Consider the following 22837-nt stretch of genomic DNA (forward strand, 5'->3'; position numbering starts at 1 on the left):
GTGTGAAGATGACACAGCACTGAGGAGGAAACAGCAAAGAGCCCCTTGCAAATGTGCTTTAATTTACACGTGTTAGCAAGCATCCTGTACTTTCTGTCTCCTCTCTGAGCTCACACTCGATCAGGCTATAACAGAAGAGGCACAGGGAGCTTCAAATCGGTTGTGCCTTTCAAAAACTGGTGGTTTTGGGTTTGTTTTCCCCTTTGCTTTTTCTCACTTTGAAAACCCAGCCAGTGCAGTGAGATTGGTTGGTATCCGTGCAGGCTATTCAACGCTGCTGTTCCGTTTGGATCACAAGCCGTTTGAAGTGAAGGAGGGAGCAGTCTGAATGCTGAGGAAGAGCCATGTTCCACATCAAAGGCATTCCTTCCATTGAGCTTTACACAGCCTTTTGGCCTCCTTATTATTATTCATGGTGGGGTTTTTTGAGGGGGGGGGGGGTGGTGATACAACAGACGATTTAGGCACCTAATTTACTGATATGATACTTCTCCTTGCTCTTCCCTGGGCTTTGAAATGCAGTTGAAAAGCTGCTGAAATCGGGCTTTGACTGATGATAAAAGCTCAAATCATCTGCACAGACACAGGTTGGGATAAAAAGCTCATTTTAAGGCATATCTTGCAGTAACCTGCGCAGCCCTTTGATCCCCACAGCAGCCAGATAGAGAGCTGCAGGATACAGCCTCCTCATTGCCACTGTGATGTACACAACTGCTCTGGGAGGCAGGGCAAGTTCTGACAGCCAGCAGTGCTCTGCTGGAGTGGCACCTCCACATGTTTGCAGTGGCTTTGGGAGGTTGGTTAAAGCCACTCCTCCCCAAAACAAATATGTTTGAAGGTGTTTGGAATGGAATGGAATGGAATGGGGAATAGACTAGAGAATAGAATAGAATAGAATAGAATAGAATAGAATAGAATAGAATAGAATAGAATAGAATAGAATAGAATTAACCAGGTTAGAAAAGGCCTTAAAGATCATCAAGTCCAACGTATCACCCAGCACCACCTAATCAACTAACCATGGCACCAAGCTCCCCATCCAGGCTCTTCCTAAACACCTCCAGCAATGGTGACTCCACCACCTCCCCAGGCAGCCCATTCCAATGGGCAATCACTCTCTCTGTGTAAAACTTCCTCCTGACCTCCAGCCTGAACCTCCCCTGGCACAGCTTGAGACTGTGTCCTCTTGTTCTGCTGCTGGCTGCCTGGGAGAAGAGACCAACCCCCACCTGGCTACAACCTCCCTTCAGGGAGTTGGAGAGAGCAAGAAGGTCTCCCCTGAGCCTCCTCTTCTCCAGGCTAAGCAACCCCAGCTCCCTCAGCCTCTCCTCACAGGGCTGTGCTCCAGACCCCTCCCCAGCCTCTTTGCCCTCCTCTGGACACCTTCAAGCATCTCAACATCTTTCCTAAACCGAGGGGCCCAGAACTGTTTCACTCATTGCAGCACACTGCTACACCAGCACTGTGCCCAGCTGGCCAGGAAGGCCATTAGCATCCTGACCTGGATCAGCAGTGGTGTGACCAACAGGACCAGGGCATTGATTGTCCTCATGTACTCTGCATTGGAGAGGCCAGACCTTGAGGACTTGTCCCACTTTTGGGGCCCTCACTCCAAGAAGGACATTGAGGAGCTGGAGCAGGTCCAGAGAAGGGCAGCCAAGCTGGGGCAGGGTCTGGACAACAGGGTTGGTGAGGAGCAGCTGAGGGCTCTTGGATGTTCAGCCTGGAGAAGAGGAGGCTGAGGGGAGACCTCATTGCTCTCTACAACCTCCTGAAAGGAGGTTGCAGTGAGGTGGGGGTTGGGCCTTTCTCCCTAGTCTCAGGTGAGAGCAAGAGAGGAAATGACCTGAAATTGTGCCAGGGGAGGTTTAATTTGGATATTAGGAAAAATTTCTTTACTGGAAGAATAATCAGGTTCTGGAGCAGGCTGTGCAGGGAGGTAATGCAGTCACCACCTGCAGGTGTTTAAGTAACGTGTAGAGATAGCTTTTAGGGACATAGTTTATTGGCCATAGTGATGTCAGATCAATGGTTGGACTCAATGATCTTAGAGGCCTTTTCTGACCAAAATAATTCAATGATTCTTATTAGTAAGGCCAGAAAAAAAGCCCCTAAGATATTCCCACATTGCTAAGTGAGAAACCTTCACTGGCATCCATTCTGAAATTCATTCCTTTCAGTGCAAAGAGCTTGCACCATGTAGATTAAGGCCAGTGTCTGAGCTAGTGGACATGGGCTTTAGGCAGTGTTCATCACCCATCTCCATACAGCCAGCAGGGAAATTTGGTGGAGGAGAAGCTCAACAGGAGCCAGCAGGGAGCACTGGCAGCCCTTAAAGCCAAGCAGAGCCTGGGCTGCAGCAAGAGAAGTGTGGCCAGCAGGGCCAGGGAGGGGATTCTGCCCCTCTGCTCCACTCTGCTGAGACCACAGCTGGAGCTCTGGGGCCAGTGCTGGAGCCTCTATGCCAGGAAGGATCTGGAGGTGCTGGAAGGTGTCCAGAGAAGGGCCCTGAGGAGGAGCAGAGGGCTGGAGCTGCTCTGCTGTGAGGACAGACTGAGGGAGTTGGGGTTGTGCAGGCTGGAGAGAAGGCTCTGAGCAGACATAATTGTGGCCTTCCAGTATCTGAAGGAAGCTACAAGAAAGCTGGGGAGGGACTTTTGAGGGTGTCAGAGAGGGATAGGACTGGGGGGGATGGAGCAAAACTAGAAATGGGGAGATTGAGATTGGCTGTGAGGAAGAAGTTGTTCCCCAGGAGGGTGGTGAGAGCCTGGCACAGGTTGCCCAGGGAGGTGGTGGAAGCCTCCTGCCTGGAGGTGTTTGCAGCCAGGCTGGATGTGGCTGTGAGCAACCTGCTGTGGTGTGAGGTGTCCCTGCCCATGGCAGGGGGTTGGGACTGGCTGATCCTTGAGGTCCCTTCCAACCCTGACAGCTCTGTGATTCTATGAAATGATGCTTCCTAAGCCAGATGCAGCCTTGGCCAGAGCACAGGTGAGAATTACCTAAGCTTCTGCTTGTCCTGGCTGTTTGTAAGAGCAGCAAAGGAAAGTGTCCATCTCCTAGGGACATTATGTTGCTTTGACAGTGCCAGAAGGGCACAGTCATGCCTCCAGAGACATATCTTCGTCTGGTCTACATGGCTGTGGCATGTTCTAAAATAGTCACCCAGGATTACCCCTTGAGCTGGCTTAAACCAACAACCTCCCTGATTGTCCCTGTGACAGATACCCTGAGGAAGGGCAGCAGCCTGCCAAAGGCACTATCTTGGGCTCAGCCACACTCCCTGGGAACATGTTTATTTTCATCAGCATCCTTCTGTGCAGACACCTTCTTTCCATATCCATATACACTCAGCTGCAGCTTCTTCTCTGTGAGGTTGCCAGAGCCCTGGAGCAGGCTGCCCTGAGAGGTTGTGAGTCTCCTTGTCTGGAGACTTTCAAAGCCCACCTGGATGAATCTTGTGCAACCTGATGTAGGGAGCCTGCTTTGACCTCAGTGATCTCCAGAGTTCACAGTATCACAGTATCACAGTATTACTTAGGTTGGAAAGGACCTCAAGGATCATCAAGTCCAACCTATCAACACAGACCTCATGACTAGACCATGGCACCAAGTGCCACATCCAATCCCCTCTTGAATGCCTCCAGGGATGGGGACTCCACCACCTCCCTGGGCAGCACATCCCAATGACGAACGACTCACTCGGTGAAGAACTTTCTCCTCACCTCGAGTCTAAACCTCCCCTGGCACAGCTTGAGACTGTGTCCTCTTGTTCTGCTGCTGGTTGCCTGGGAGAAGAGACCAACCCCTTCTTGGCTACAACCTCCCTTCAAGGAGTTGGAGAGAGCAAGAAGGTGTCCCCTGAGCCTCCTCTTCTCCAGGCTAAGCAACCCCAGCTCCCTCAGCCTCTCCTCACAGGGCTGTGCTCCAGACCCCTCCCCAGCCTCCTTGCCCTTCTCTGGACACCTTCAAGTCTCTCAATGTCCTTCTTAAACTGAGGAGCCCAGAATTGGACACAGGACTCAAGGTGTGGCCTAAGCAATGCAGAGTACAGGGCACAATGACCTCCCTGCTCCTGCTGGCCACGTTGTTCCTAATGCAGGCCAGGATGCCCTTGGCCTTCTTGGCCACCTGGGCACACTGCTGGCTCATATTCAGCCATCTGTCAACCACTACCCCCAGGTCCCTCTCTGCCTGGCTGCTCTCAGCCACTCTGACCCCAGCCTGTAGCTCTGCCTGGGGTTGCTGTGGCCAACGTGCAGCACCTGGCACTTGGACTTGTTGAATGCCATCCTGTTGGACTGTGCCCATCTGTCCAGCCTGGCAAGGTCCCTCTGCAGAGCCTTTCTACCCTCTAACTGACCAACATCTGCTCCCATCTAGTCCCTTCCAAGTACTAACATTCTGTGATATGCTAAGCATTAAGAGAGGTTTCCAGCATGAATTTAGATTCCCTGATATTGGCCATAAAGATGTTTCCTCTCTTTCTGCCAAGGAGGAAGAGCTGGCTGTAGCAGGCAGTGGGGGAAAGCACACTCCAAGACATGATCAGGGAAGTCTTGGAGCAACAAAGTCTGAGTGGTACATAAAATTCTGGACAAAGATAAATCTCACAGTCTGACTTCCTAAGAGGTTGTCTGAGGGAAGCTTAATGGGGTTTGGAGGATAAAAGAGATCCAGAAAATGGATCCATTTGAAATAGTTTGAGAGCCAGTACTTGGAATTTTTAAAGCATGAAGATTTGGGCATGGAATTGTTCCAATAGACACAATGCCTATGGAGTTAAACCTCTATGGGAGGCTAAGTCTCTTTCTGTTGAGATTTTCAAGACCTGCCTGGATGTGTTGCTGTGTGACCTGCCCTAGGTGAGCCTGCTCTGGCAGGAGGGTTGGACTCAATCATTTCCATAGGCCTCACCTTGAGTTCTGTGTCCAGTTCTGGGCTCCTCAGTTTAAGAAGGACATTGAGAGACTTGAAGGTGTCCAGAGAAGGGCAAGGAGGCTGGGGAGGGGTCTGGAGCACAGCCCTGTGAGGAGAGGCTGAGGGAGCTGGGGTTGCTTAGCCTGGAGAAGAGGAGGCTCAGGGGAGACCTTCTTGCTCTCTGCAACTCCCTGAAGGAGAGTTCCTCCCTCCCTCCCTCCCTTCCTCCCTCCCTTCCTCCCTTCCTTCCTTCCTTCCTTCCTTCCTTCCTTCCTTCCTTCCTTCCTTCCTTCCTTCCTTCCTTCCTTCCTTCCTTCCTTCCTTCCTTCCTTCCTTCCTTCCTTCCTTCCTTCCTTCCTTCCTTCCTTCCTTCCTTCCTTCCTTCCTTCCTTCCTTCCTTCCTTCTTTCTTTCTTCCTTTCTTCCTTTCTTCCTTTCTTCTTTTCTTCCTTTCTTCCTTTCTTCCTTCCTTTCCTTCTTTCTTTCCTTCTTCCTTTCCTTCTTCCTTTCTTCCTTCCTTTCCTTCTTTCTTTCCTTCTTCCTTTCCTTCTTCCTTTCTTCCTTCCTTTCCTTCTTTCTTCTCTCTTCTTTCTTTCTTTCTTTCTCTTCTCTTTCTTTCTTTCTTTCTTCCTTTCTTTCTCTTTCTTTCTTTCTTCCTCTTTCTTTCTTTCTTCCTTTCTTTCTCTTTCTTTCTTTCTTCCTTTCTTTCCTTCTTTCCTTCTTTCTTTCCTTCTTTCTTCCTTTCTGTCTTCCTTTCTTTCTTCCTTTCTGTCTTCCTTTCTTTCTTCCTTTCTTCCTTTCTGTCTTCCTTTTTCTTCCTTTCTTTCTTCCTTTCTTCCTTTCTTTCTTCCTTTCTTTCTTCCTTTCTGTCTTCCTTTCTTTCTTCCTTCCTTTCTTCCTTTCTTCCTTTCTTCCTTTCTTCCTTTCTTTCTTCCTTTCTTCCTTTCTGTCTTCCTTTTTCTTCCTTTCTTTCTTCCTTTCTTCCTTTCTTTCTTCCTTTCTTTCTTCCTTTCTTCCTTTCTGTCTTCCTTTCTTTCTTCCTTTCTTTCTTCCTTTCTTCCTTTCTTTCTTCCTTTCTTCCTTTCTGTCTTCCTTTCTTTCTTTTCTTCCTTTCTTTCTTCATTTCTTCCTTTCTTCTTTCCCTTCTCCATTTCTCCCTTTTTCAAAATGCATTAATCCACAATGAGGAAGTCAAGAGAGAGAGAGTCCTGGGTCGAGAATCAGTCACCCTATGTGGAAATGGCAGATGTCAGAGCTGCAGAAAAGAGCTCCTGACAGAGCAGGTCACCTCTGCAGCACAAGTTGCTTCCCTACAAAGTGGAAGGGTTTGAGGTTTCTGCTTTCCCATCACCCTGGAAGGGCTGTGCAGCTCTAAAACACCCGTGCCAGCTCCCCTCACGTTAATAACATCTTTGCCATAGCAGCCAGTCATATCCTTCAGAAACACTAAGATGTGCCTGAGAATATTTAAGGCTAAACTTAACACAAAGGAGGAATCCATTCTTCTTCTGGGAAAGTACAAATAATTTGACATGATGCCTCAGAGAAGCTGAATTGCAAAGGGTTTTTCTTTTGAAACACTTGAATTCTTTTTGTCACATCTGCTTTGAAAAGCCTGTCTTCCTCTTCCCACCTGCTTCCCCAGTATGCCTGGCAGAGTCCTTTGAATGACAGCTCTTGAGACAACAATTAAATGGACTTACATTACCTAATGAAGTAGGATTTAACCCAGCTGATGGCACTGAAGCCATAATTTTTGCTTGATTAAGAGTCTTGATAGCAGGTATTAGCTCATAATCCACCAGAGATGTGAGAATGCAATATTGTGACTGCTGCTTTCATTCCCCAGCTGTGCTGTGTGCACAAGCAGTAGGAATGCACTTTTGGGGTCTAGTGGGAGGTGTCCCTGCCCATGGCAGGGTTTTGGAACTAGGTGATCTTTGAGGGCCCTTCCAACCTTAGCCATTCTCTGATTCGTTAAAGCTTCCTGACAGCATTTCTGGAGATGGAGGCTTTTGACTCCAGTGCACTCATGGCTGAGCAGGGCATTGTGCTAGGTTAGGAATTGGCTGGAGGGCCGGGCCCAGAGAGTGGTGGTGAACGGTGCCACATCCAGCTGGCAGCCAGTCACTAGTGGCGTCCCCCAGGGATCAGTGCTGGGCCCTGTGCTCTTTAACATCTTCATTGATGATCTGGATGAGGGGGTCGAGTCAGTCATCAGCAAGTTTGCAGATGACACCAAGTTAGGGGCAGATGTTGGTCAGTTAGAGGGTAGAAAGGCTCTGCAGAGGGACCTCGACCGACTGGACAGATGGGCAGAGTCCAACAGGATGGCATTCAACAAGTCCAAGTGCCAGGTGCTGCACTTTGGCCACACCAACCCCAGGCAGTGCTACAGGCTGGGGTCAGAGTGGCTGAGAGCAGCCAGGCAGAGAGGGACCTGGGGGTGCTGATCGACAACCACCTGAATATGAGCCAGCAGTGTGCCCAGGTGGCCAAGAGGGCCAATGGCATCCTGGCCTGCATTAGGAATAGTGTGGCCAGCAGGAGCAGGGAGGTCATTGTGCCCTGTGCTCAGCACTGGTTAGGCCACACCTTGAGTCCTGTGTCCAGTTCTGGGTTCCTCAGTTTAAGAAGGACATTGAGAGACTTGAAGGTGTCCAGAGAATGGCAACAAGGCTGGGGAGAGGCCTTGAACACAAGCCCTATGAGGAGAGGCTGAGGGAGCTGGGGTTGTTTAGCCTGAAGAAGAGGAGGCTCAGGAGAGACCTCATTGCCCTCTACAACTCCCTGAAAGGTGGTTGTAGCCAGGAAGGGGTTGGTCTCTTCTCCCAGGCAGCCAGCAGCAGAACAAGAGGACACAGTCTCAAGCTGCGCCAGGGGAGGTTTAGATTTGAGGTGAGGAGAAAGTTCTTCACCGAGCGAGTCATTCGTCATTGGAATGTGCTGCCCAGGGAGGTGGTGGAGTCACCATTCCTGGAGGCGTTCAAGAGGGGATTGGATGTGGCACTTGGTGCCATGGTCTAGTCATGAGGTCTGTGTTGGTAGGTTGGACTCGATGATCCTCGAGGTCCTTTCCAACCTAAGTTACACTGTGATACTGTGATACTGTGATTGTGCTTTTTCAGCAGCCCAGAGGGATGGTGGTGGCAAAAACTATTGGTACAGACCTTTGGGGCTGAGCTCCTGGAAGGCAGCTCCATGGAGAAGGATCTTTGTAGACAAGAAGTTCTCCATGGGACAGCAATTTGTCCTTGTGGTCAAGAAGGCCAATGGCCTGCTAGGGTGCATTAGGAAGAGTGTAGCCAGCAGGTCAAGGGAGGTTCTTCTGCTCCTCTACTCTGCCCTAATAAGAGCAGATCTGCAATGCTGTATCCAGTTCTGGGCTCCCCAGTTCAAGATGAATAGGAATATACAGGAGAGAGTCCAGTGGAGTCTGCTAGGATGCCAAAGGGCCTGGAACATCTGTGTGAGGAGGAGAGGCTGAGAGCCCTGGGGGTGTTGAGCCTGGAGAAGAGAAGGCTGAGAGGGATCTGATCAATGGTTATAAATATGTGAGGGGTGGGGGGCAGGAGGGGGCCAGGCTCCTGTGTGACCTGCCCTGGGTGACTCTGCTCTGGCAGGGGGGTTGGACTGGGTGATCTCTGGAGGTCCCTTGCCACCCCTTCCTTTCTGTGATCCTCTACTCTTCCCTGGTGGAGACCACACCTGGAGTACTGTGCCCAGTTCTGGGCTCCCCAGTTCAAGAGGGTCAGAGAACTACTGGGGAGAGTCCAATGCAGGATACAAGGATGCTGAAGGGCCTGGGACATCTGTGTGAGGAGGAAAGGCTGAGAGCCCTGGGGCTGTTTAGAAGAGAAGGCTGAGAGGGATCTGACCAATGGTTACAAATATCTGAGGGGTGGGAGGCAAGCAGAAGGGGCCAGGCTCTGGGCAGTGGTGTCCTGGGGCAGGATGTGGTGCAGTGGACACGAAGTGTAACCTAGGAAGTTCAACCTCAAGACGAGGAGAAATTTTTGTGTGAGGGTGCTGGAGCCCCTGAGCAGGATGCCCAGGGATGTTTGTGGAGTCTCCTTCTCTGGAGACATTCAAGACCCATCTGGATGTGTTCCTGTGTAACCTGCTTTGGCACTGGACACCACTGAGCAGAGTCTGGCTCTGTCCTCCTGACTCTCAGCCTTTACCTGCTGATCAGCATTAATGAGATCCCCTCTCAGCTTTCTCTTCCAACACTAAACAGCCCCAGGGCTCTCAGCCTTTCCTCATGATGTTCCCATCTCCTTATCATCCCCTCATTCAAGGGATGCCTGTGCTCAGAGGATCAATTCCTATTCTGCCAATGCAGCATTTAATAGAGATCAGGCCAAAGGTAGATACACAAGTGTAGATCCAGTGCTGCTATTCTTATGCTGGGTGGTTTATATGCTCTGGACTGTCTTGTATTAGCAGGTGATGGAAAAGAGGAAATAGCCTGAAATTGTGCCAGGGGAGGGTTGGGTTGGAGATGAGGAAAAAAGTCTTTCCTGCAGGAGTGGTCAGGGATTGGCACAGGCTGCCCAGGGAGGTGGTGGAGTCCCCATCCCTGGGGGTGTTCAAGAAACCTGTGGCCGTGGCACATGGGTTAGTATCATAGAATCATAGTATCAGTCAGGGTTGGAAGGCACCACAAGGATCATCCAGTTCCAAGCCCCCTGCCATGGGCAGGGACACCCCACACTAGATCAGGCTGCCCAGAGCCTCATCCAGCCTGGCCTTAAACACCTCCAGGGACAGGGCCCCAACGACCTTCCTGGACAACCCATTCCAGGGTCTCACCACTCTCATGGTGAATGGCCATGGTGTCCAGTTCTGGGCCCCTCAGTTTCAGAAGGACATTGAGAGACTTGAAGGTGTCCAGAGAAGGGCAAGGAGGCTGGGGAGGGGTCTGGAGCACAGCCCTGTGAGGAGAGGCTGAGGGAGCTGGGGTTGCTTAGCCTGGAGAAGAGGAGGCTCAGGGGAGACCTTCTTGCTCTCTCCACCTCCCTGAAGGGAGGTTGTAGCCAGGTGGGGGTTGGTCTCTTCTGCCATGCACCCAGCACCAGAACAAGAGGACACAGTCTCCAGCTGTGCTAGGGGAGGTTTAGCCTGGAGGTGAGGAGAAAGTTCTTCCCAGAGAGAGTTTTTGGCCACTGGGATGTGCTGCCCAGGGAGGTGGTGGAGTCCCCATCCCTGGAGGTGTTCAAGAGGGGATTGGATGTGGCACTTGGTGCCATGGTTTAGTCATGAGGTCTGTGGTGACAGCTTGGACTTGATGATCTTTGAGGTCTCTTCCAACCTTGGTGATTCTGTGATTCTGTGGTGTTGGGTTGATGGTTGGACTGGATGAGCTTAGAGATCTTTTCCTGCTGAAACACCTCTATGATTCTGTGACAGCCAATCAGCTAGAGGAGCACTACCCATACAGAGAGAGTTTATTTATCCTTGTTTCTATGTTTGAAACAGTCTGGATGCTATTCCAGCAAGTGAGTATGAATTCAGCAGTTGAGGCTTGGCTGCTCTTTAGTGTACTGCTAGCCATGTATGATCTAATGCACTTAAATGTGATACACAAGAATCCATTCAGAGGTGTGGTCTGGGCTGTATTTCTGGCATCAGCATCTACAAAGCCTCACCAAATGCAGTCTGTTGCAAGGCTCAGATACTCAGCCTCTTGGTCCCCTCTGCTTTTCTTAAAGCAAGCTAAAATAATAACACAGCTGTTCAGTGGTGGGAAGATGAAGGTCTGCAGTTAAATATCCTTCATGCTTTATGTGGAGAAAGATGATCCCCAAATAGCTGACACATAGAAAGCTTTCTAGGGCTGGTGCTTCACCACCAGCAGAAAATCACAGAATCATAGAATCAATAAGGTTGGAAAAGACCTCAAAGATCATCAAGTCCAACCTGTCACCCAAGTCCTCATCACCACTAAACCATGGCACCAAGTGCCACATCCAGTCCCCTCTTGAACACCTCCAGGGATGGGGACTCTACCATCTCCCTGAGCAGCACATTCCAATGGCTAACAACTCTCTCTGGGAAGAACTTTCTCCTCACCTCCAGCCTAAACTTCCCCTGGCACAGCTTGAGACTGTGTCCTCTTGTTCTGGTGCTGGGTGCCTGGGAGAAGAGCCCAACCCCCACCTGCCTACAACCTCCCTTCAGGGAGTTGGAGAGAGCAATGAGGTCTCCCCTGAGCCTCCTCTTCTCCAGGCTAAGCAACCCCAGCTCCCTCAGCCTCTCCTCACAGGGCTGTGCTCCAGACCCCTCCCCAGCCTCCTTGCCCTTCTCTGGACACCTTCAAGTGTCTGAAATGAGAACACGTGTTGCAGGTTATTGCAGCCCTGCAGAGGGGATCAGCAAGGTGAATGATCATAGAACCATGGAATAGGTTGGGTTGGAAGGGACCTCCAAAGCTCATCCAGTCCAACCTCCCTGCAGTCAGCAGGGATATTCTCCACTAGATCATAGAATCATAGAATCAATAAGGTTGGAAGAGACCTCAAAGATCATCAAGTCCAACCTGTCACCCAACACCTCATGACTAAACCATGGCTCCAAGTGCCACATCCAATCCCCTCTGCAGCACCTCCAGGGATGGAGACTCCACCACCTCCCTGGGCAGCTCATTCTAACTGCTAACAACTCCCTCTGGGAAGAACTTTCTCCTCACATCCAGTCTAAACCTCCCCTGGCACAGCTTGAGACTGTGTCCTCTTGTTCTGCTGCTGGGTGCCTGGGAGAAGAGACCAGCCCAGATCCCTGTCCAGCCCCACCTTGAATATCTCCAGGGATAGGGCCTGAACCACCTCCCTGGGCAACCTGTTCCAGTGTTCCACCACCCTCCTGGTGCAGAACTTGTTCCTCACATCCAATCTCAATCTGCTCTGCTCTCATTTCAAACCACTAGATCAGGCTGCCCTTTTGAGCCTCACCTTCAGGTTGTCCAAGGCTGGGGCCTTAAGTACCTCCCTGGGCAACCTGTTCTTCAAGCACTTTGCATATGTATGTCACCTCACTGTCAGTTTGTCCCTCTCCTCTTCTCCCTAGGACTGCAAGCACAACACGGGTGGTCCGTATTGTGACAGATGTCTCCCTGGCTTCTACGGTGATCCAACTAAAGGGACAGCTGAAGACTGCCAGCTGTGTGCCTGCCCCCTAAACATCCCTTCTAACAAGTAAGGTGGCTCTGTTGCATGTTCCCCTTCTGCTCATGGTGAATTGCATGACCATTTGTGATTGTTGCTTGTCAATTTACCCTGGAGGTGCTTTGTGGGGTTTTTTTACCCAAGATTATCTTCTGCAATGTAAACTTTCCTTCTCCTTTTACCATGGTACAGAGTCCTTGGCTTCACAGGAGAAAATAGAATAGAATAGAATAGAATAGAATGGAAAGGAATGGAATGGAATGGAATGGAATGGAATAGAATAGAATAGAATAGAATAGAATAGAATAGAATAGAATAGAATAGAATAGAATAGAATAGAATAGAATAGAATAGAATAGAATAGAATAGAATAGAATAGAAGCATAGCATAGAAGCATAGCATAGTATAGCATAAAATAGAATAGAATAGACCAGGTTGGAAGAGATCATCAAGATCATCGCGTCCAACCTATCATCCAACACCACCTCATCAACTAACCCATGGCACCAAGCACCCCAGCAAGTCTCCTCCTAAACACCTCCAGTGATGGGGACTCCACCACCTCCCCAGGCAGCACATTCCAATGGCCAATCACTCTCTCTGTGTAGAACTTCTTCCTAACATCCAGTCTAAACCTCCCCTGGTGCAGCTTGAGACTGTGTCCTCTTGTTCTGGTGCTGATTGCCTGGGAGAAGAGACCAACCCCCACCTGGCTACAACCTCCCTTCAGGGAGTTGGAGAGAGCAATGAAGTCACCCCTGAGCCTCCTCTTCTCCAGGCTAAGCAACCCCAGCTCCCTCAGCCTCTCCTCACAGGGCTGTGCTCCAAGCCCCTCACCAACTTTGTTGCCCTTCTCTGGACACCTTCCAGCAAGTCAACCTCCTTCCTAAACTGAGGAGCCCAGAACTGGACACAGGACTCAAGGTGTGGCCTAAGCAGTGCAGTGTACAGGGGCAGAATGACCTCCCTGCTCCTGCTGGCCACACTCTTCCTGATGCAGGCCAGGATGCCCTTGGCCTTCTTGGCTGCCTGGGCACACTGCAGGCTCATGTTCAGCCTACCATCGACCTGCAACCCCAGGTCCCTCTCTGCCTGGCTGCTCTCAGCCACTCTGACCCCAGCCTGTAGCACTGCCTGGGGTTGTTGTGGCCGTTGTTGGAGGATCAAGACAAAAGCTGGGTGAGACTAGGCTAGAAAGAACAGCCCTGGGATGATTGCTCTTTGAACCAATAGCTAGGGTTTGCTTTTTTGGGTCCCACTCAAGGGCAGTCAGTCCCAGTTTTAAAGCTGAAATTACAGATTGGATATGTGGGATTTTTTTTCCATGACTGAGTTTAAAACCCAGTTGTATTGGTCAGATAAAATAGGGACTCCTCCTGCTTTTACTTTGCCTTTTGGGTCAATAGTCAGTGATAATGTTAAGGGCAGCAAGGGTGGGGAGTGGCCTTGAGCAGAGGGACCTTGCCAGGCTGGACAGATGGGCGGAGTCCAAGGGCAGGAGATTGAACACATCCAAGTGCCAGGTGCTGCACATTGGCCACAGCAACCCCAGGCAGTGCTACAGGCTGGGGTCAGAGTGGCTGAGAGCAGCCAGGCAGAGAGGGACCTGGGGGTAGTGGTTGACAGAAGATGAGCATGAGCCAGCAGTGTGCCCAGGTGGCGAAGAAGGCCAAGGGCATCCTGGCCTGCATCAGGAAGAGTGTGGCCAGCAGGAGCAGGGAAGTCCTTGTGCCCTGTGCTCAGCACTGCTTAGGCCACACCTTGAGTCCTGTGTCCAGTTCTGGGCTCCTCAGCTCAAGAAGGACATTGAGAGACTTGAAGGTGTCCAGAGAAGGGCAAGGAGGCTGGGGAGGGGTCTGGAGCACAGCCCTGTGAGGAGAGGCTGAGGGAGCTGGGGTTGCTTAGCCTGGAGAAGAGGAGGCTCAGGGGAGACCTTCTTGCTCTCTGCAACTCCCTGCAGGGAGGTTGTAGCCAGCTGGGGGTTGGTCTCTTCTCCCAGGCACCCAGCACCAGAACAAGAGGCCAGAGTCTCAAGCTGTGCCAGGGGAAGTTTAGGCTGGATGTTAGGAAGAAATGCTTCCCAGCAAGAGAGATTGGCCATTGGAATGTGCTGCCCAGGGAGGTGGTGGAGTCATCATCCCTGGAGGTGTTTAGAGAGAGCCTGGATGAGGCCCTTGGGGCCATGTTTGAGTTGATTAGATGGTGCTGGGTGATAGGTTGGACTTGATGATCTCTGAGGTCTTTTCCAACCTGGTCTACCCTACCCTACCCTACCCTACTCTACTCTACCCTATCCTATCCTATCCTATCCTATCCCATCCTATCCTATCCTATCCTATCCTATCCTATCCTATCCTATCCTATCCTATCCTATCCTATCCTATTCTATCCTATCCTATTCTATTCTATTCTATTCTATTCTATTCTATTCTATTCTATTCTATTCTATTCTATTCTATTCTATCCTATCATCTGAAGGGCAGAGGGCCACCATAAGGCACAGTGGCCACCATGTAAGGGCCACCATAAGCAAATCTGAGCCAGATTTGCTCTTACCCACTTCAGGCTAACTCTGTTTGCTTGCAGTGCATTGTGTCCTGTTCAAATTGCACTGATCAGAGCAGGAATAAGCTAACCTCTTATCAGCAGAAACTCCAGGAGGTTGTCCCATGGGAGCCTGCCTTCCTGTTTTCACAGCTCTGCAGCTGGTTTTATGAGGTAGACATGGGCTCATTGTGCCTGCTGCTCAGGCATGGCTCCTCTGATGGCCTCTTCTTTCACATACTAAGTATCTGGAGGTGTCTGATGGTGAAAAAAATCACCATGAGCTGGCAGTGTGCACTTGGAGCCCAGGAGGCAACTAAGTCCTGGACTGCACCCAAAGCAGTGTGACCAGCAGGACAAGGGAGGGGAATCTGCCCCTCCTCTCTGGTGAGACCCCACCTGGGGCCCCTCAGCACAAGAATTACTTGGAACTGCTGGAGAGGGTCCACAACAGGTCATGAAGACAGTCAGAGGGCTGGAGAACCTCTGCTATGGGGGCAGGCTGAAAAGAGTTGGGGTTAACTGTGTCCAGTTCTGGGCCCCTCAATTTAAGAAGGACATTGAGACACTTGAATGTGTCCAGAGAAGGACAAGGAGGCTGGGAAGGGGTCCCTGGATGTGTTCAAGAGGGGATTGTACTTGGCACTTGGTCTAGTAGCCATGAGGTGTTGGGTGACAGCTTGGACTTGATGATCTTTGAGGTCTCTTCCAACCTTATTGATTCTATGATTCTGTGATTCTATGATTCTATGATTCTATTCAGCCTGGAGAAGAGAAGGCTCTGGGAGACCTCTTAGAGCAGCCTTGCAGTACTTGAAGGGGGTATAGGAGAGCTGGGGAGGGACTTGTGACAAGGGCTGGGAGTGACAGGATGAGGGACAATGGCTTTGAGCTGGGAGAGGGGAGATTGAGAGTGGAGATGAGGAAGACATTGTTTCTAGTGAAGGTGGTGAGACACTGGCAGAGGTTGCCCTGTGGAGAGGCAGTGGACGTCCCCATCCCAGGCTGGATGAGGCTCTGAGCAACCTGGGCTGGTGGGAGGTGTCCCTGCCCTTGGCAGCCAGGGGTTGGAACTGGCTGTTCTTCAAGGTCCCTTCCAACCCAAAGCACTCCAGGCTTCTATGGTATGTCAGGAGAAAATGCTTGGCCAAGCCAGGAAACTAAAATCAAGTTGTGTAAGGTGGACTTCTGAGTCCTCCTGAGCTGTCTTTTCCTCTTTGTGCTGGTATCTGCATATTGGCTCTTGTCTGATGCAAATGAGATCAGTGGTTATTAGGGATGTCATATGTAATGCTCACTTGACTTCTTCATCTTACCTCTCCTCATTAATGCATCACTCTCACAAACTGTTCTGACATTCTTAGTCTTTAAGGAGTTTCCAATAAACTGGTTTTTTTTTCCCCTAGAAATGATCAGACACACCACTATGTAATTCCTCCTACCAGCTGTAGATGTCTGGGATAATTACCACTTTTCCCTTGAAGTGGCAATAAACTTAATATGGGTAATAAAGACCCTGACAGGAATGTTACAGCACTGCAAGGGGGACTGAAGATGTCTCACTCAGCCTGGGAAGGTCACAAGTAAACTTGTGGCACGGAATTAACCAGGTTGGAAAAGGCCTTTCAGATCAGCAAGTCCAGCCTATCCCCCAGCACCATCTGATCAACTAAACCATGGCACCAAGGGCCTCATCCAGTCTATTTTTAAGTACCTCCAGTGATGGTGACTCTACCACCTCCCTGGGCAGCACATTCCAGTGGCCAACAACTCTTTCTGGGAAGAACTTTCTCCTCACCTCCAGCCTAAACCTCCCGTGGCACAGCTTGAGACTGTGGCCTCTTGTTCTGCTGCTGGCTGCCTGGGAGAAGAGACCAACCCCCACCTGGCTACAAACTCCCTGCAGGGAGTTGCAGAGAGCAAGAAGGTCTCCCCTGAGCCTCCTCTTCTCCAGGCTAAGCAACCCCAGCTCCCTCAGCCTCTCCTCACAGGGCTGTGCTCCAGACCCCTCCCCAGCCTCCTTGCCCTTCTCTGGACACCTTCAAGTCTCTCAATGTCCTTCTTGACCTGAGGAACCCAGAACTGGACACAGGACTCAAGGTGTGGCCTAAGCAGTGCTGAGCACAAGGCACAAGGACTTCCCTGCTCCTGCTGGCCACACTCTTCCTGATGCAGGCCAGGATGCCCTTGGCCTTCTTGGCCCCCTGGGCACACTGCTGGCTCGTGTTCAGCTGCTGTCAACCACTACCCCCAGGTCCCTCTCTGCCTGGCTGCTCTCAGCCACTCTGACCCCAGCCTGTGGCACTGCCTGGGGTTGTTGTGGCCAATGTGTAGGATTTGGGTAGGATTTGGGTTGGCCTCAGAAGATTTTCTTGAAGAATTAAGTAAAGTCACAGATTAGTCCCAGAATATGTTTTCTCTAAGGTGCTTGTAAGCCTTTGGGAAGCTCTGTCTCCCAGCACAGACCTGTCACCTGTAGCCAGACTCGTCCCATGTCCTCACTGGCATTCATGTTCTTCACTTTCTTAAGAACTGAGAAGAGTAATGATCAATCTTGGAATCACAGAAAGGAAGGGGTGGCAAGGGACCTCCAGAGATCATCCAGTCCAACCCCCTGCCAGAGCAGAGTCACCCAGGGCAGGTCACACAGAACACATTCAGGATGGTTTTGAAATGCTCCAGAGCAGGAGACTCCACAACCTCTCTGGGCAGCCTGCTCCAGGGCTCAGCAGCCTCACACCAAAGAAGTTTCTCCTTATGTTGGGGTGGAACCTCCTGGGTTCCAGTTTGTGTCCATTGCCTCTTGTCCTATCCCAGGACACCACTGCCCAGAGCCTGGCCCCTTCCTGCCCCCCACCCCTCAGGTATTTGTAACCATTGATCAGATCCCTCTCAGCCTTCTCTTCTCCAGCTCAACAGCCCCAGGGCTCTCAGCCTCTCCTCCTCACACAGATGTTCCAGGCCCTTCAGCATCCTTGCAGCCTCCACTGGACTCTCTCCAGTCTATCCCTGTCCCCCTTGAGCTGGGGAGCCCAGAACTGGATACAGCATTGCAGATCTGCTCTTACCAGGGCAGAGTAGAGGGGGAGGAGAACCTCCCTTGACCTGCTGGCCACACTGCTCTTAATGCACCACAGGAGCCCATTTGGCTTCTTGATCACAAGGACACATTGCTGTCCCATGGAGAACTTCTTGTCCACCAGGACAAGAGGTCCTAAGGTTTTTTTGAAGCTTGTTTTGAGACAGTGTTCACTGATACTGATCAGCAGGGAGTAATGAGATGCCAAATAACGGGGAGTTAAGCTCTGCTTTTCCCACCATGCTCTCTCATTCTGCCTTTATGGTGTAGATGGAAAATTTTGTGTCCAGTTCTGGAGCCTCTGTTGCAAGAAGGATCTGGAGGTGCTGGAAGGTGTCCAGAGAAGGGCCAGGAGGAGGAGCAGAGGGCTGGAGCTGCTCTGCTGTGAGGACAGACTGAGGGAGTTGGGGTTGCAGGCTGGAGAGGAGAACTAATTGTGGCCTTCCAGGATCTGCAGGGGGCTGCAAGAAAGCTGGGGAGGGACTTTTGAGGGTGTCAGGGAGGGATAGGACTGGGGGGGATGGAGCAGAACTAGAAATGGGGAGATTGAGATTGGCTGTGAGGAAGAAGTTGTTCCCCAGGAGGGTGGTGAGAGCCTGGCACAGGTTGCCCAGGGAGGTGGTGGAAGCCTCCTGCCTGGAGGTGTTTGCAGCCAGGCTGGCTGTGGCTGTGAGCAACCTGCTGTAGTGTGAGGTGTCCCTGCCCATGGCAGGGGGTTGGAACTGGCTGAGCCTTGAGCTCCCTTCCAGCCCTGACAATTCTGTGATTCTATGACTTAATGTGGAGATACAGACTGAGTATCAAGTCAAAGAAAGAACCAAAGCATGATAGGGCTGAGCATTAACCCTTAAAACAAGGAGATGCCTCCTTTAATTAGTATTGCTCAGTAATAATAAGACCTTAATTACTGCTGCCTGTTAAATGCATGGAGCAGAGTTCAGAGCTGCTGATGGAACTGTGGTGGAAATCAATCTTGTGCCATGCTTTGATGAGCTGTGATAGCATCTCCACAAAGTTTCCCCTGTAGCTTTTAGAAAGAGTGAGGCTGGGACTGCCAAGCAGGAGCTTCTTTGAAAGAAGTCAGCTGCTGCTGATTAGAATCAATGCTAATGTGTGCCTCAGTTGAAAATTGCTTTCCTTGCTATGTAAAAATAGAAGGAACAATTATTGTTTCTTCAACTGGCTTCCCAGGCACTCATGAATCCATTCTTGACATTGCCAAAGGAAGCCATGGGGAAGAGGAAAATTCCAGTACCTGTCTGTGCTTGCTGGACCTGTCCTTCCCACAGTTTTCTTCCTGATCCCTTTGATGGTAGGAAGAAGGATGGTAGGAAGAAGTTGTTCCCCATGAGGGTGGTGAGAGCCTGGCACAGGTTGCCCAGGGAGGTGGTGGAAGCCTCCTGCCTGGAGGTGTTAGCAGCCAGGCTGGATGTGGCTGTGAGCAACCTGCTGTGGTGTGAGGTGTCCCTGCCCATGGCAGGGGGTTGGGACTGGCTGAGCCTGGAGCTCCCTTCCAGCCCTGACAATTCTAGGATTCTATGTCTGTGGGATAACTTGCCCTGTCACAGGCAGATTAGTTATAATTGGAAAGAATCAATACCAGAGACAATATCAAGAGTAACTGAGGTCATATCTTCAGATAAGAAGTGGGGTCCAGCAGGTAATCAAGTTACATGAGCCTCATGGAGCTTTTCTCCCTTCCTAGTGCCTATTACAGCCCAGAAACGTTCCTGTTATATCCTGCTTTAGTTTATCCAAGGTCAAATGGTGTCTGGTTGCTGTTATTGTAACATGAAGCTTTACCTGGAATATGCCTTCCTCCTGAGTCTTTGTTAGAGCAGTGATATTCCTTCCCTACTTGCATCTTCCTAAAGATGACAAAGATATGTTTCAGTGTCTTCTTTTCAAGTAGGTGTTTTGTTTAACTGGCCTGAAGAGTCACTCAATTATACACCTGCACCCAGTCCTTTTTTGCCTCCTCTCCTCTCCTCTCCTCTCCTCTCCTCTCCTCTCCTCTCCTCTCCTCTCCTCTCCTCTCCTCTCCTCTCCTCTCCTCTCCTCTCCTCTCCTCTCCTCTCCTCTCCTCTCCTCTCCTCTCCTCTCCTCTCCTCTCCTCTCCTCTCCTCTCCTCTCCTCTCCTCTCCTCTCCTCTCCTCTCCTCTCCTCTCCTCTCCTCTCCTCTCCTCTCCTCTCCTCTCCTCTCCTCTCCTCTCCTCTCCTCTCCTCTCCTCTCCTCTCCTCTCCTCTCCTCTCCTCTCCTCTCCTCTCCTCTCCTCTCCTCTCCTCTCCTCTCCTCTCCTCTCCTCTCCTCTCCTCTCCTCTCCTCTCCTCTCCTCTCCTCTCCTCTCCTCTCCTCTCCTCTCCTCTCCTCTCCTCTCCTCTCCTCTCCTCTCCTCTCCTCTCCTCTCCTCTCCTCTCCTCTCCTCTCCTCTCCTCTCCTCTCCTCTCCTCTCCCCTCCCCTCCCCTCCCCTCCCCTCCCCTCCCCTCCCCTCCCCTCCCCTCCCCTCCCCTCCCCTCCCCTCCTCTCCCCTCCTCTCCCCTCCTCTCCTCTCCTCTCCTCTCCTCTCCTCTCCTCTCCTCTCCTCTCCTCTCCTCTCCTCTCCTCTCCTCTCCTCTCCTCTCCTCTCCTCTCCTCTCCTCTCCTCTCCTCTCCTCTCCTCATCCCACCCCTTTTTTTCCTATTTCCTTCCCCCCCAGTTTCCTCTTTGCTTGGCCAGAATGGAAAGCCTCCTTTACTTGAGGCCCTGTGCAGGTGCCTGCCTGTCCCTGTTTCCCAGCATCGTTCCACAAGGGGAGAGGAGCAGATACCTCTCCTGAGCAGTGTCCTCTGGATGGCTTCCTCACAGGGATGTGCTAAGGGAGGAAGATTAGAGAGAGCAGAATGCTCAGCGCTGAAGGAGCACAGATCAGTTGAACAGGGACATGGAGAGGTGGAGCTTGCAGAAGGCTGCAGCACCCCTAGTAATGAAGAAGAGCTAAAAATAAGTCGAGCATAGCAAAGAAGTAAAGCTTTCTAGTCTGGAAGCTATTCTTAAACCTCAGTGTGCCTGCCTGGCCTGCTGCTGGAGGTCATTGGCACCCTGTGAAGCCGCCCCAGCTCTTTCCCTTTTGCTCCTCCCCGTTCGTGTTCCCGGGGCTCCTTTCACGGCCAGTTCCACGCCACGTTAACGGAGCATTCACATCGGTTGTCCTTCAGGACGATTTATCTAGGGGCCGCATTCTGTGTCGCCAGCCCCTCGGGGGCACAAACAAGCAGCTGTACATTCCAGCCTCCTAGTGCTCTCCACACCGCCCGGTGGCAGGCTCAGGTCTGCTGGGATGCTGCCACCCATGCCTCTATATTCAGCGGGGCAGAAATAGCAAAGTCATTCCCAGTTCTGCTTGCTGGAGTTCAACTTCAGCCCCATGTCCTAGACGGGAATCCCCTCTCCCGGGCGCTGGGTTGCAAATGAACGACCTCTGGAGCGGGAGGAGAGCTATGCCGCTAACGATCCTCTCTTTGTGTTTCTTCTTTGTCCCTCTTCTTGCCCGACACCACCACCACAGCTTTAGCCCCACCTGCCACTTTGACCGAAGTCGGGGGCTGCTGTGCGACGAATGCCCAGCGGGGTACGTGGGAGCACGCTGCGAAAGGTAAGCGAGCACCGAGCTGTTACCCACCTGAGGGCTGAAGCAGAAGCATTGCCTGCATGCAAGTGCTGCTCCCTTTCCTTGCACCCTCTTCTTGTCCCCATCCCTGTGTCCTGAAACCCCCTGAAGAAATTCCTTCCTCTGATGCCCTGTCCATGCCTTTTGCATCCCTTTAGTGCTTCTTCCTAGTGCTCTGTGGTGTAGTGCAGGGCTTCCATGAGCAACATCTGCTTCCCAAGCAGCGTTTGCTGGGAAGAGCCTCTTCAAAATAAAATGCTTTGAATCTAGCTTCTCTCTCACCCTTCTGAGAGATGTATATATTTTTTAACCATTATTTTGTCCTTTTTGATATTTTTTTCCTCCCCCTCCTTTTTGTCTGTTGAATGTTTTAGAGCTTGGTGAAGGGCAACAAAGTTGGTGAGGGGCTTGGAACACAGCCCTGTGAGGAGAGGCTGAGGGAGCTGGGGTTGCTTAGCCTGGAGAGGAGGAGACTCAGGGAAGACCTTCTTGCTGTCTACAACTACCTGAAGGGAGGTTGTAGACAGGCAGAGGTTGGTCTCTTCTCCTAGGCAGCCAGAAGCAGAACAAGAGGACACAGTCTCAGGCTGCGCCAGGGGAGGTTCAGGCTGGAGGTCAGGAGGAAGTTTTACACAGAGAGAGTGATTGCCCATTGGGATGGGCTGCCTGGGGAGGTGGTGGAGTCACCATCACTGGAGGTGTTCAGGAGGAGACTTGACAGGGTGCTTGGTGCCATGGGTTAGTTGATCAGGTGGTGTTGGATGATAGGTTGGACTCGATCTTGAAGGTCTCTTCCAACCTGGTCTATTCTATTCTATTCTATTCTATTCTATTCTATTCTATTCTATTCTACTCCATTCCATTCCATTCCATTCCATTCCGTTCCGTTCCGTTCCGTTCCGTTCCGTTCCGTTCTATTCTATTCTATTCTATTCTATTCTATTCTATTCTATTCCATTCTATTCTATAAATTCCTGATGAATAAATGAACAACTGACTGGGCCTGCAAGGAATTCCTGATGCCTCGTTTGGGAAAGCTAGCATGCAGCCAAAGTGCAGTTCTTGTCCTAAGGTGTTTGCTTGCATTGCTTTTTAACTCATCACCTAGAAGCACAGAATGGTAGGAATTGGAATGGGCCTGTGAGGATCATCAAGCCCAGTCCCCCCCCCTGCCAAAAGAAGGATCACCTAGGGCAGGTCATACTTGGCTTTTTTGTGTGCTTCTAGTTTCTTCCCGTTGTGGTGAGGAGGCAGAGCCAGCTAGGTTTTAATAACAGCACCAACCAAGGTATTTCCTTTGTCAAATGCATCAATAAATATTTCCCACACTTTTTTAGCGCCTGTAGAAAAGAGAACCTGGATAAATATGTCTGGCTTACCTGTGACAGGTCCGAGTGACATGTTTGTACTGTGGGAGAAAATTCTCTCCCCTTCTCCTATCCTCTTGTTCTGAGAGGATCAGGTGGAGGATTTAAGGGCAAC

At 51.0% G+C, this 22837-nt stretch overlaps 1 protein-coding gene across 1 annotated transcript in view; it reads left to right on the top strand.

Annotated features, from left to right (window-relative positions):
* LAMA2 (laminin subunit alpha 2) overlaps positions 1-22837 on the top strand; it is a 252291-nt gene that overhangs the window by 23422 nt on the left and 206032 nt on the right. Inside the window, 2 exon segments of the mRNA XM_068167889.1 lie at positions 11985-12112; positions 21254-21340. Coding sequence (XP_068023990.1) covers positions 11985-12112; positions 21254-21340 — 215 coding nt within the window.

This window comes from Melanerpes formicivorus, unplaced genomic scaffold, assembly GCF_026170545.1.
Source record: "Melanerpes formicivorus ecotype bairdi unplaced genomic scaffold, bMelFor1.0.p_v2 SCAF_124, whole genome shotgun sequence".
NCBI lineage: Eukaryota > Metazoa > Chordata > Aves > Piciformes > Picidae > Melanerpes > Melanerpes formicivorus.